The following is a 14,236-nucleotide window of genomic DNA, read 5'->3' on the forward strand; positions in this document are numbered from 1 at the left end:
TATTTAAGATGGTAGCTTCAACAATTTTGGCAAGTTATTCAATTTTCCTGGGTTTCTCCCACGTATACATGTTATTAAACTTTGTTTGATTTTCTCCTCTTATTTGGTCTCATGTCAGTTTAATTCTTAGACCAGCCAGAAGAACCTAGAAGGGTAGGAGAAAATTTCCTCCTTCCCTACATTTACCTTAATGATAAAATGAGAAAACAAGCATAATTTTTTTTTTTTAAAGATTTTTTTTATTTTTTCCTTTTTCTCCCCAAAGCCCCTCCGGTACATAGTTGTATATTCTTCGTTGTGGGTCCTTCTAGTTGTGGCATGTGGGACGCCGCCTCAGCGTGGTTTGATGAGCTGTGCCATGTCCGCGCCCAGGATTCGAACCAACGAAACACTGGGCCGCCTGCAGCAGAGCGCGCGAACTTAACCACTCGACCAAGGGGCCAGCCCCAAAACAAGCATAATTTTAAAAGAATTTATTAAGCATTAACTCAGCAACAGTATGAGAGTAACTTTAGCCTGGTATTTGTAGAGGTAGGCAGTTGGGAAGTTTGGTATAAAAATATTTTTGATCAAAAATTTCACTTTTAAAATAGTGGATTCATAGAGGTCATAAGGCCCCCATTTTCCTGGAAAAAGTAGAGAGAAGAGAATATGAGTAATTTGGCTATTGGAGGTAAGATATAAATCGAACTAATCTCTACTGTGAGATATACTTTCATAAAAGGGCTATGGACCTGTCATCATCAAATGGGAAGACCTGTACTAGGGCTTTATTGCCTCAGCACAGACCCAGGAGTAGTCAGGTGACACTGTGGCACTGTGGTACAGTCAGACCTCACTACAGAGAAGGGATGTGACTCAGCAAAACGGCTTTTGGGGAAGAAGACAAACAGAGCTGTATATCAGGTCCCATTATTTTGCTTTGTGCATTTAGCAAAACTAAATATTTTCCACTCACTAAGTCCTCGAGAGAAATGAGGACTGCGAGCTTTTCAAGCTGGCCATCATTGAACTTATCATTTCTTATGCAATCATTATATTATGGCCAAAGTCACACAAAACCAAGGTTTCACCAAGGGCCATTAAGAAATGGAAGATAAGATGAGCCTCAGTGACTACTGGGCAGTGGAACTCTATCATTGCTCTCTATTCTAAATAGAATAGAGACTGAATATTATGTATAGACGCTGAGCTGGATGCACCCAAATCCATTTCTTGGATACATTTACCTGAGATGCTTTGTATGAGTTTTAATTCCCAGGGAAGAGGTAAAAATATCGCGTCATGGATACTCTTTCAATCGTGGGCATCTGGATCACTACACTTGGGATCTCAAATGAACGTTGAACCTAAAGTAATAAGGAAAGCTTTTAGAAATTTTCTAAAAGGGAAATCTGGACTTCTCTCAGGAGTGAGAAAATTTATAGTGTGTCTTAAGGCCATGGCCAGGCAGTATAAACAGAAGAAATGTTTAGCTTTTCCTTGGATATAGTGCATACATGGATGAAATAGTGCCCTCAAAAGCGTTCCCTGAATGAGCAACACTATCAGAATCAGAGAAACTCACGCTGGTTCTATGTAGTACTTCAAAAAACTTCCTCTTTAAATAAATGTGGAGTACAGGAGGGAGCATCAAGATGACTTAAGGGCTCCAGATTCCTGAAAAAAGTTTTGCAAATGATTCTACAAAGTTTTCCGGAACATAAAATTGAAAAGACAAGAAGATCCCTACCTTTCGAAAAATCTCCTCCAAATGGTGACAACAAGAATATTTTCTGAAGTTGTAGATAAGTTTGGAAATGAAGATTGAGCCAGTTTTGTCAGTTCTCCAGGAAATATTATCTGCAAATAAAAGGTATTAAAATATTGGAACATGTGGCCTTTGTATAAGTGTAGAAGATTCCAGGAGCCATAGCTTTTGGACAAAGTTCTATTTGGGTGCTTTATAGGAGAGAGGGAGTCTAAATATGGGTAAAGCTGGGACCTCAAATTTCAATAGCAGGCCCAGAGAAAACCCTCATGAACCCTCAATCATAAATTCCTTTGACTTTCTTAGTAGTCTGGGCCAAAGTTATGGCCCCTAGGATTACAAGTAGTGGAAATGAACATGAGTCCTTTTAGCATTTACCACATAATAGAAAAAAAAAGAATCCAGCTCTTGATATTCCTTAATTCTGGGGCTTCTCTTCATTCATACTGTTTCTTATTATAATTTTTTGCACTTAAGTGTTTTATTGTGTGAACGTATTTTGAATTACTACTTCTCTTTACCATTCAATGTGATCAAATCTCTCTTACCATAGAAAAGCTAATATTCGTCTAATTGTCGCTTATCTGCAGTTACCTTCCTATTTCTCCTTCCTTTTTATAGTTAAATTTCTCAAATTTGTTTCTACTCATTATCCTCATTTCCTCCCAGGCTGTTCATTCCTGTGTGGCTTCTCCATCCCATACTAACTTTACCAAATGGTTCTCCCCAAGGTCATCCAAGACCTCCAAGACATTAAATATCCTGGCCATTCATCAGGCCTCACCTTTACCTGATTTCTCATTCACATCAGAAACTGTTGGTAACTCCAAAAGATTATTTCTTGGTAACTGGCAACAAACGCGTTCTCCTATTTTTCTTTCCTGGTCTCTGATCATACCCTCTGAGTCTAATTTGTTGACTAATATTTCTATCCTTGATCTTGTACTCTAGAGTTCTTCCAGCCTCAGCTTGAGGATCTCCTCTCACTCTATTCTCTTTCTCAGATAATTCCATCAATTTTGAAAATATTAAATATCATCCTTAGGCAAGCATCTCCAAAAATTCTAATGCAGATCTCTCCTCTGAAATATACAGCTGTGTAACTCCCTACCCTTCATTTCATCTCGAAATATGCCAAAGGCATCTCAAACTTTTTTGCAGGATTCTCATTTCAATGAATGCACCACAGTCATCCACTTGTACACTTCAATCACCTCTATCATCTCTTCTTGTTCACCTGCCATATCCACTAAACCAACAGGTCATATTAATTTTGTAGGCTCATTATTTCTTGGATCCAACAACTTAACTTATCCAAAGATGATCACCTATGGCTTATAATACTGAAGTAGCATTTTAACCTATCTCCCTAATATCTACTCTTGCTGTACTGCAATCCATTCCCCACATAACCCCCAGAGTGATCATTTAAAAATGAAAATCTCATCAGTTCACTACTTAAATTTCACCAAAATTACCTAGTACTGTTAGTATAAAGCAATGTCAGTAATAAAGTATGTTGTTATAAAAGACCAAATCCTTCCCAAACATATGAGGCCTCAAGTTGTGTGGCTCTGCCTACCTCTACAAACTCCCTTTTGGTACTCTCCCCTGGCTCTGTGCTCAGCCACACTGGCCCTCTTCTGTAAGCTCCTTTCTTTCTCAGGTCCTCTCTGTACACTAATTTTTCTATCTGGAATGTTCCTCCCTTACCCTTGATGTGGTTAACTTCTTCATTTTCAAAATGTGAGCACAAATTTTTCTTTAAATAACTTATCACAAGTGATAATCATTATTTCTGTTATATTGTGCATATATTTTCCCCCCGATTAATTTCTGCCTCTCCAGCCTGACTAGACACTCTGTAAGGGTTCAGTACTCATGTCTGCCATAGTTGTGTATCATATGCCCTGCACCTAGCACAGTTATGTGTATAAAAAATGAGTGCAAGAATTTCACATATTAGGCTCTATTTTCTCCACTAAATTAAATAATCTCTTAGCGTATGTATCAGGCCATATATGCCTTTTTAACTTTCTTTAATAGCTAAAATTGTAGAGCTCTTCTTTCAAATCAAACCTTATTAACTCTCCAATATATAAAACAAAGAGATGTAGAACTATTCCAGTTGTGGAGTGGGTGTTGCCTGCATGGACTTTTTCCTATTTCCCCAGGCTAAACACAGAAGGTCCTCTAGTTCCTTGCTACTCATGTGTGATCAGAGACCAACAGCACTGGCATCACCATGGAGCTTTTTAGAAAGGTGGAATCTCAGGCTCTGCCCCAGACCTACTGAATCAGAAATCTACATTTTAATGAGAATCTCAGGCGATTTCTAAGCACATGAAAGTTTGCGATTACTACGCTAGAGCCCTTAGAACTGTGGCTTGTGTAAACTAGGTTATTAAAATTGCCCTTGTTATCTACATCATTGATAAAGCAATACTGTGGATGAGTGTTAAATAGATTTTCTGCAGATTTGACCATAAACAATCAAGAATATCTTCTATTTCTACCTTCTACTATGGCTTTCCAGCCACAGAAGGATTTTCCATCACTGGCTGCATTATCCTGAAGGCAGACATTTGAATGTTAATTAATTTCCTAAGATTACATTCAAATAACAGACCAAGAGGTTCTAGGATGTGGGGAGCAAGTACTACTGTTTTACTGGTTGGCACATTTAATTGTTAGCAGATTATCGGAGATACCAAACTATGAGAAGATGATACATTTCTGTGCCATTGCTATATTAAAAAACAAAATAAAACAAAAATCTCTTCATTTATTTATAGGCTATTTTAACTCTGGATCCTCACCAACTCCTGTTTACTTTGAAAGTTTCTCCAAAATCAAGACTTATAGCTTTCTAGTTATGAAAATCTCATTATTTTAAATCTCTTCTTCACCTAAAATATCTCATTAGTTAGAGAAGAAATGTTATTATATTAGTTATAAGATATGATCTTAGCCAAACCCATGAGTTAGAAACCAACAGGAGATTTAGAAATTGTTGTACCTGAACACACTTACGTGGAGTTGAAGATTTGAAGGCAATGAAGTCTTTCTCTACGTGGGTCTTTGTAACAGCATCATTCCAGATGTAACCCTGGAAGGGCTGGTCAGAACTATAGGCAGAGGCTACTCCCGTGTCAGTCACCCAAACACTCCCATCACCTCCTAGGAGAGACATGCCTGTCTTATGAAAGATAATATATTCTCACACACAAACACGCACACGCACACACACACACACAATCTCTTTTAACGTTATACTTTTGCTTCAGTACATTTCAACATGATATTTATCAAAAGTCAAGCATCTCACAACTAGAAAAAGTACCTCACTGATTGGGAACCGCATAGAGTCCACTTAAGTTTAGAATAGCCGTGTTGACAACCTAGTCCCTAGTGATCAAGACATTCCTCATTATTCTAGGAGACTTTTCATTTCTTTAAAAATGGTACAGACAATATAATTCTTCCTGGACTGGACCAAAGAGTAGTACTAAAATGTTGTTTCTCTGACCCATCCCTGGGAAAATGAAGGCTAGACACCAAGCTAATAGAAAAAAGTGCACGCCACTCCCTGGGTTCCCCCAGCTCAGACTCACTGCCTCGGCAGGCTTGGATGATGATGATCTTGGGTTTGTCTCTCAGACTCCGGCAGTTACGATTGTTGAAAATTTGGAAGATGGTATCATCGTGAAGAATATCTGGCTCTTCTTCATTGTGCTTTGTCCCACAGATACCATCCAGGTCGCCATGTGACATAAACACCAGGAATGTGCTGTCTGAGGATCGGTGCTCTTGGCGGGCAGCAAAGTGCCTTAGCGCTGTTTCCATTTCCTGAAAGAGACTCTAGAATTACTGTCGAGGAACTCTCCAAATAGTTTGTAATCAAATAGATGGAGTTCACAAAAAGGAGCCAACACTAAGGAATCAGGTGACTTGGACTGATTGGAATTGTAAGAGAAATTATGTTCTGACACAAAACCAGAAAATTAGAGGTATAGAATGTTAAAGTTAGTAGGGTTTTTATATGCCCTCTAGCCCAATGGTTTTCAATAGAACCTTAGACTTTGGAAGATGCTGGGAGATAGAGTAGAATGAGGGGCAAGTGAGATGTCAAGTCTCCAACAGGAAGGCTTTGCAGTTATCTGTTTTACATGTTGGAGTCTCTGTAAGTTTTGATTAAAAAGAGAACGACCAGAGACAGAGACGGGGACAATGAGAGAGAGCTTTCTATTGACAAAAACTAGAAACACTTAACAAATTCCTTCATCGAGGAACAGCAGAAAGTTAAGTTTAAAATGGTTTGTGTAATGTCACTCAGGATATTTTTGGCAGAGCCAGAATCACAGCTTTTTCTTTAGGTATACATATACGTGTGCAAAGTTTTTATTTTACTACATACGTGGCTTTAAATTTAGACACATTATATTGAAATTATAAAAGTCTCATGAGCTCATTCTGTAGATATCAGGCAATTTCAAGAGCTTGTGTCTCACCCAGACTATCAAGATAGCAGAGGCCTCCCAGACTGAGAACTTTAAAAAGACCCAACTTGGTTAGTGAAATGGTTCATAGAGAGCTGCTCTAAATCTTTGCTACGAGACTGTGCACTGGAGGAGGCTGAGATCGAGGGGGTCCTATTCTGGAGCAAATATAATTCCTGTAACATGCATTTTGTTTCTTACAGCTGCTAAGGAAGAAGCTCAAAATTGTTTAGGAGGGAAGGAAGCCTGTCCCACTCTCCTGGGCCATTACCAGAGCTGTGAGATTCTCTTCTACAACCACTGAGTATCCAAGGTTTCCAAGCAGGTCTTGCATCCCCACAAGGTCAACTTCAGAACCATTTCGATCAGAAAGATAGTCAAATTTTTTATTGCAGATGATGAGGGCCAGGCGTGTTCGGCCTTTCTTCTCCATCACTGGATACATCTGCGACAACAGACACAGAATGAGTTGTCCCAGGCCTCCTTCCTTTTGCCTCCAACATCCATACGGGTCCTTGCAATTATGGAGTGGATGGCTGGAGAGCTTGGGAATGGAAGTATGTCCTCCTCAGGAAAGAGACAGGACCACCGACTGAAAACACGTGCTAGATGTGAGTGTACACTCTAGGAACTTGGCTTTGGTTGGGTGTTGGATAGGAGTTTAGTGTGTCCCATGATGGGATGGAAGAGACAAGAAATCTAACGTAAGGCCACTTAATTAATAACATGATTAGATAACATGCTATGTCTTTTGGACTGATCTTAAGGCATTTATATCAAGAACTACAATTCCCAGTGAGTCTCCAGTATCTTGTTTGAGTGCACAATCTTATGGCTCCCTGTTCCAAAGCATATCACCTCTTCTGCCTTTGTTGTCTTCAGTTTACAGAAATGATCATGAGAACAAGGCTTCAACTTGTCTTTAGGTTGGGAAACTTGGGTTTCCTGAGGATCTAAAAGAGAAAAAAATGACTTCTTAAGCAGTAATATCCTCTGCCTTGCAATCATGCACATCTTTTAGATGGGCCCTGATTCTTCTGAAATGTTTACTCCCATCCCACCAAAAAGCTTAATATAATAAGAAAATCATTTTATATTTAAAATGAAACAAAAATCTTGACTACTCTCTCTTTTTCTTTCTGCTTCTTACTGACCCCATCATACGTTTCTGTTTTTTTTAGTGGTCATGACATTGACTAATCTTTCAGACTCAATACATTAGATTCACATGAACACAGTATCTAAGATTTGGAAGGAAGCCTAATGTTCATCTAGCCTAGTCATGTACTTATTCAGAAACATGAACTCCACTTACAATATCCCTGCTTTATTATTACCACTCTCTGAAATATCTCCACTAACAGGGAACTTAAAAAATTCTAAAGCATTTTTGAACAGTTCTGAGTATCATAAAGTATGAACCTTAGAAGCATTGCTATTTATTTCCCACATTGGGATCATAGAGAAAAACATCTAATTTCTGTCCCTATTAAAGCCTGTGAATTCTTTCATGATTTCAATACATCTTTCCTTATGTTTCTATTATTTTATGTAAATACCCCATGTAAACAATTATTGTATTTTATCTTAATTGTGTTTACTGTATCGTAAGCTTAATTAGGAAAGGGGAGATGTCTTTAATCTTTGTGTTGCCTCTATCTAGAATGATATCTGGCACTGATTAAAAGTTTATATCTGCTTGTAAATAAATAGTTATCTTCAAATATTTGAAAATGGCTACCAAGTGTCCCCTGGTTCTCTGTTTTCCCTTAGGGCAACAAGTCGTCTGTTCCTTCTAATGCTCTGAGTTCTACTTATGCTCTGAGTTCCACTTATGCTCTGAGTTCCATTCCCTCTCACACACAAGGACTTTACTCTGGCATTTATTCAGCCCTGTCTTCTACATCGTCAATTTCTCCATCTCTCTCCACTGTGTAGCCTAGTAGCATGTCTTAATATCAATTTTTCTTTTAAAAACACCTTCCCTTTATCTTGTTTCACCACCGATTATTGTCCTGTTTCTCTGCTCCACTTCTCAGCACGATTCCTTAGAGGCATTATCTCTTTTCACGTTTTCAACTTGAATTTTTTTTCTTGTATGCAATATAAACTGGATATTATCTTCATCACTTAAATGAATAGTTGTTATCAAGGTTACCGCTGACTGTTGCTTTCTTAGCATTTAACATGGTTGAACACATTTTTCTTGAAAAATGTTCTCTAGGCTTCTGTGATGCTGCATTTTCCGGCCTTTCTTTCTAAATCTGTCTGTCTTCATTGCTGGCTCTTCCTCTTCTGCCATACCTCCAAAAGTTGGGTTCTTCTATATTGGACTCTCTGTTATTCTCTATCAATATCTCTCCCCAGGTGGCCTCTTACAGTCCCATCATCTTGAATGCTATCTATATGCTGAGGGATCTCAGTATTTATTCCCACCCCTAATTCCTCTGTGAACTATTTATTCAACATCCACCCTTGGGTGTAACACATTTTAAACTAAACACGTGCAAAGAAAGACTCCTGATACTTGTCCACTCCTACAAATCTGTTTCTCCTGAGTTTTCTCTCAACCACAAGTTTTCTCTGTCTCAGCAATTGGTACCCTTCACCCAGTTGCCAAGCCCCAAACCTAGAATCATTCTTGATTCCTTTGTCTCTTTCATTAGCCCAATCCATCTGTAGTTTCTATTGACTCTACCTCCAAAATAGATTCCTAATTTAACCACTTGTCATCATCTCTATTACTACAACCCCAGTCTAAAAGCTATTATCTCTTAATGGAAACATTTAAACAACTTTCAATTAGCCTTTCTGATTCTATGCTAGTCTCTCACTCTTCTGCTTAAAAACTTCTAAAGGCCATTCCAAACACATCTCCTTGCTCTTCCTGCCTCTTTCCACGGAATGCTTTTGCCTTAGTTTGGCGCAGCTCCCTCCCTATTGTTCAGATATATGCTGAAATAGCACCTCAAAAGCGTTCTCATAACTGTTGACCCTGGCTCATGTGCCGACCTCAACCCTAACAACAACATCTCTTTCTATGGCCTAATCTTCTTTTCTCTTGTATATTTACTGAAATTATACTATTTTTTTATATGTTTATTATATATCTACCTTCACTGTACTGTAAACTCCATGAAAGCAAGATCTTTATTTATCTTGCTTGCTGCTATCAACACAGTAATTAGAATAGCATACAGTAGCTTTTCAATTAATATATCAATACATATAGTATTTCAATGGATGTAACAATGAATAAAGTTACAAAGTTTTATTCCCTTGTAAGTTTATCCAGAACCTCTGAAAATGTGGTACTTGGAAGGCAACACTATCAATACCCCATTTCTAGATGCTATGATTCTTTAATGTGGCCCAATAATTCATCGCTTTCTTTGGTGACTACATAGTATGTGTGGCTCATACTGGTTGTTTTTTTTTGTGTGCTTTTCTTAACCACATCCTTAGGCTGTTTTGTGCAGTTAGTAGTGGCTTATATCTTTGATATTTATGAATTCTTTTAAAGATGTTATTAATCCCACTGAAAAATATAAGTCTCAGGAAAGTTGGGATATTTATATCAGAGAACATGGTTAGTGAGTAGCAGTGATGAACTCAATGTACAGATTTCTTGGGTTTCACTCCAGTTCTCTTTCCACTACACCATAGGGCCCGTTTTTTTTATCTTCCTTATCTCAAATAATGTCATTAAGTGTCCATAATATTACCTGTCATAGGTGGAACGGATGCCTGGGACAATCCTGCATTCTCCTCAGTTTCCTCATCTTCACCTTCACATGCAGATTCTTAAGAGAATTAAAAATCAGGGCTGTAAGTGCTAACTTTATTTTTGAGAGACTTTGTTAAGAGCAGAAGGGAGAAATAACCCTGATTTCCTAAACTTCAATTCAGTGGTCTTTCCACTATAATGTAGGGCCCCTGTCAGCTGCCTAACCCCCAGTGATGCAGAAAGTTTCCCATGAGTCACTGGGTTTGGTGACAGTTACCTGTTGGAGACATAGCCAATCCCTGGGCTGATTCAGCTTTTTCCTCATCGCTACTTTCTTCACTTTCATCTTCAGATTCTGAGATGGAGTGAATAAAAAGTTAAGGATCAGTGTTCTACTCTGAATGTTACTTCCAAAGACGAAATTGACTGAGAACACAGGTTTACTATGTCTTTACCAGAACACCTTCTGACAGCACTAGAGGTCTAAGAGTTTTCACCTATGAGGTGAGATTTGGAGGCAGTTACCTGTTGAAGAAAAAGGTGACTCAGTGTCCTCAGATTCATCATCCTCATAATCAGCAAGAGATTCTGAAATAATATGAAAAAAAAGATTTGTTAGAAGAACTAAGTTTCTAGAACCTACACACTTCAAACTCTTTCCCTTTCACTCACAAGGAAATGACTATGTTCACCTGGGGCTACCCTATGAAACCTGAAGATTTAGCTAATTCTCTAAGCTCCAGGTTTGTTTTAGAGGACTGTAACCTTCTGCCAAGTGAAGGAGAAGGCAGGATTTCATTGAAACAAAAAAAAGTTCAGTATCTTCACGTTTATATAATTCAAGGAATAATCAAATTCTTTGATCAAGGCAATAGCATTTTTCACTCTAAGGAAGAAAAGTACATGTCTGTACAAAGTTAGATAGTCATTCAGCAAAAAGATAAACCCAAAGAGATGTTCCAATAATTGGGAATGTATTCATGCATATGTTTCACTCTAGAGTAGAAGTCAGAAAACTATGGCCTGTAGGCCAAACTTAGCCTGACACTTGTTTTTGTAAATAAAGTTTTATTGGAACAAATCCACACTCATTTTGTACTTATTATTTGTTGCTGATTTCATGCTACAACAACAGATTCTAGTTGTTGTGACAGAGACCATATGGTCCAAAAACGTTAAAATATTTACTATCTAGCCCTTCAAAGCAAAAATGTGCCAACCTGTGCTCTAGAGAAAAAGAAGCATTTATGTTTCACCAGCATTCAAATTCCCTATGTCCATGTCTTCCTTTAACAAGGAGAAACCTAGGTTCCAAGAGATTCATTCCTTTGGCTAAGTCACAGCTAAACAGAAGAAGGTGGGCTTTTTCTCTTGAACATTCTATATCTAGGAATGGCTCTAGAGTCCATAGTGTATGGCTAGAGTAACATGGATTAGCTAAAGACTATCATTGAATTTAATACATTTCCAGCACCATTTATTCATCTAATAAATATTTACCCAGCACCTAGTCAGGTGTTATTTCCATGAGTTTGAGGTATATTCAAAGATCCATGCCTCACGGAGCTTACATTTTAGCAGGGGGAGATATAATATAATGAACACTTAAATGTTATGGAATGACTGAAGGTGACAACTGCTAAAGAAAAAAGAAAATGTGCAGCAGTGTAAAGTGATTGGGGATGTTGGAACAGGAACCAGGGTAGGTAAAGGCATTTTTCAGTATTAAAAACAATAGATGGACAAAGAAATTACTAGAAATGTGGATCGTTTATTCTCCACTTGCAAACAGAAATAAGAAGACAGAAACTACATAAGGATAGCAGATAAAGAACAGTTACTAGCCTTATGGCTGGAGATACTCACTTAAATTCATCTGTTTCTTTGGCTTCAAGAGATGTTTCAAAAATATTTTGCCTGCCACTTCTGTTTTCTCACTGAGATCTTCAACTAGGTTTTCAGTCCCATTCACGATGCGGTTCACTCTTTTCCCTAACTTTCTTAGATCATCCCTACTTAACACATTATTTTCCAAGTCATCAAGAAAGCCTTCAAACATGTTCCTGGCAATGGACTTCATCAGGTTGACCGGATCTTCTTTCTCTGGCCCCCTGCCTGCGAGAATGATGGGATTTTTGATATGGTCAGGACTATAGATATCTGATTCTAGGCCAATGGTTCTCAAATTTTAACATGCAACAGAATCTCCTGAAAAGCTTGAGAAGCAGAGCTTCCTGCACCCCATTCCCAGGGATTTTGATTTGACAGATTAGGGTGGAGCCTATGAAATTTCATTTCTAACAATTTCTCAGGAGATGCCAAAGCTACTGGTCTGAAGACAACACTTTAGAGTAACACCTATCTTGTTCAATTCTCTGCTTGTTGACAGATGGAGAAACTGAGGTTCAGAGAAGTGAAGCAACTTCACCAAGGAGCTTAGTGATAGCTGACTCCGTTCAGTGTTTGCATAACGCATGATCCCTTCACTTCCTGTCACTTTTATTAATACATAATTTAAAAGCCCATTATATTCAGTATTTACAGCATTACAACTGAAATGTCTTACACCTGTAAAAGAAGATATTTTGGTTTCCATAGGCAGGGCTGACAGGGCGGCTCTGTATGCAGATTGAGAGGACAAACTGTAGCTGGTTTGTTGGCTGCTATCAATAAGACGTCATACAGAGAGCAGAAATATGGAGGAAATGCAAGTTCCTCTCTTCAGCTGCATGCCCTCTCACCCTGACAAAAGAACACTTAGAAAACGGATGAGAATTCTGGGTCAGTATGAATCCACAAAAAAGCCTAAAATCGTAGGAAGGCGTTGAAGAACATAAATCCAGATCTTTTACATTTTCCTTTTGTCCAAAAAGCTATAACATATTCACTAAAATACTCTGTCTGTTAGCATACTCATTTCTGTGCCCCAAGCTTCCATCCTCTACATACCCAGAGTAAAATCATTGTGTCTACTGAGTGTCCCCCTTAGTAGCTCCTTCCCCCGTCCCCCAGCCCCTCCTCCTGAGCTGTAACTCCCCCCAAACATAGTCATAAACAGGAAACCCAGGAAAACCCACAGCCACTCACCAGCCATTGCTACTGCTCAGGCTCCCAGGGCAGAAAAACAGTGAAAATGAAAGCAGCTTTCTCTCTTTGCTCTCACTGGACCTGTATATTGATACTAACTAGATGGGAAACTGCAGCTTCTCAAATTCTTTTGCTCTTTGCCAGGTTAGAATTTGACTACTCCTCTGTGGTGTGTAGTTTCTTTGCTTTGGAAAGCAGGAAGCAACACTTGTCTTTTCTCTTTGCTATAACAAAGTCACCAGAATGTAATACACACACACAACAAAAAGTTTTGGTGTTCTGTTTTCCAGTCTATTTTTAACACTGTTAATAAGTCAAATTGACCATTATTTGTCCCTGTACCACTGCTTAGCCACTAAATGGCAGTGAGGCCTCACTTGACTGATGCCTGCTCAACCTGGAAGTGAAGTGTGAATTTGGGAGGCTGGAGAGAAGGGAGAAATTGAGACCTGTGACACAGTGATACTCTTATCACTGTTCTAAAAACCCAGAGAAGTAATCTCTTTTCTTCTCTCTTTCCTGATCTGCTTATATGTCAATTTTAGGTATTGTTTATCCATGAGATTCATGTGTATCTATTTTTTTTGTAGAATGCACAAGGCTCTTTTACTTAAAAACTTTTTAAAATAATAGATAGATGTTTGCCACTAAAATTAAACAATAGAAAATTGTATAAATTGGAGTAAGATCACCCAGCTTCTTTAATACACTAAAAAGTAAACACAATTATGTGTTTAGCTTACGTCTTCGTGAATTTTTTCCTGTGCTTCTAAAAAACACTTAATACAATATTGATTTTATTGATGGCCCCAACCATTGTCCTCTTGTATCCATGTCCTTTGCCCTGACTAGTAACTGGCCTTATGACTTGATTTTGGTCCCCATGATGCTGTAGAGTGACATTGTGCAGTTCTGAGCCCAGGTCTTTGGAAGCATCATGCACTTCTTTCTCTTGAATATCTGAACCTCCATGTGTATAAGCCTGGGCTAGATTGCTAGAGGACAAGAAACATCATATGGAGGAGAGCCTAGCTGTCTCATCCAAGGTCATCCTACACTACCTTCAAACTTTCCAAAGCCAGATGCCTTCCAAATATATGAGATCCCAGCAATGTCAGTAGAGACGCCTACTCTATGTGTGGATGTTCTCAGACACATGGATAATCCCAGATA

At 38.5% G+C, this 14,236-nt stretch overlaps 1 protein-coding gene across 1 annotated transcript; it reads right to left on the reverse strand.

The window, feature by feature from the left end:
• Window positions 1-216: 216 nt before the first annotated feature.
• Window positions 217-13,461, reverse strand: LOC100069290 (caspase-12). The gene is made up of 12 exons (XM_014741350.3): window positions 13,064-13,461; window positions 11,843-12,091; window positions 10,502-10,564; window positions 10,254-10,331; window positions 9,975-10,052; window positions 7,108-7,202; window positions 6,521-6,694; window positions 5,365-5,599; window positions 4,784-4,930; window positions 1,733-1,842; window positions 1,230-1,349; window positions 217-626 (listed from the first exon to the last, which is right to left on the reverse strand). Exons 1-11 carry the CDS (start codon window positions 13,068-13,070, stop codon window positions 1,251-1,253), a joined length of 1,335 nt encoding a protein of 444 aa, XP_014596836.3. The 5' UTR covers window positions 13,071-13,461; the 3' UTR covers window positions 217-626; window positions 1,230-1,250.
• Window positions 13,462-14,236: the final 775 nt, after the last annotated feature.

Source organism: Equus caballus, chromosome 7 (assembly GCF_041296265.1).
Source record: "Equus caballus isolate H_3958 breed thoroughbred chromosome 7, TB-T2T, whole genome shotgun sequence".
Classification (NCBI taxonomy): domain Eukaryota; kingdom Metazoa; phylum Chordata; class Mammalia; order Perissodactyla; family Equidae; genus Equus; species Equus caballus.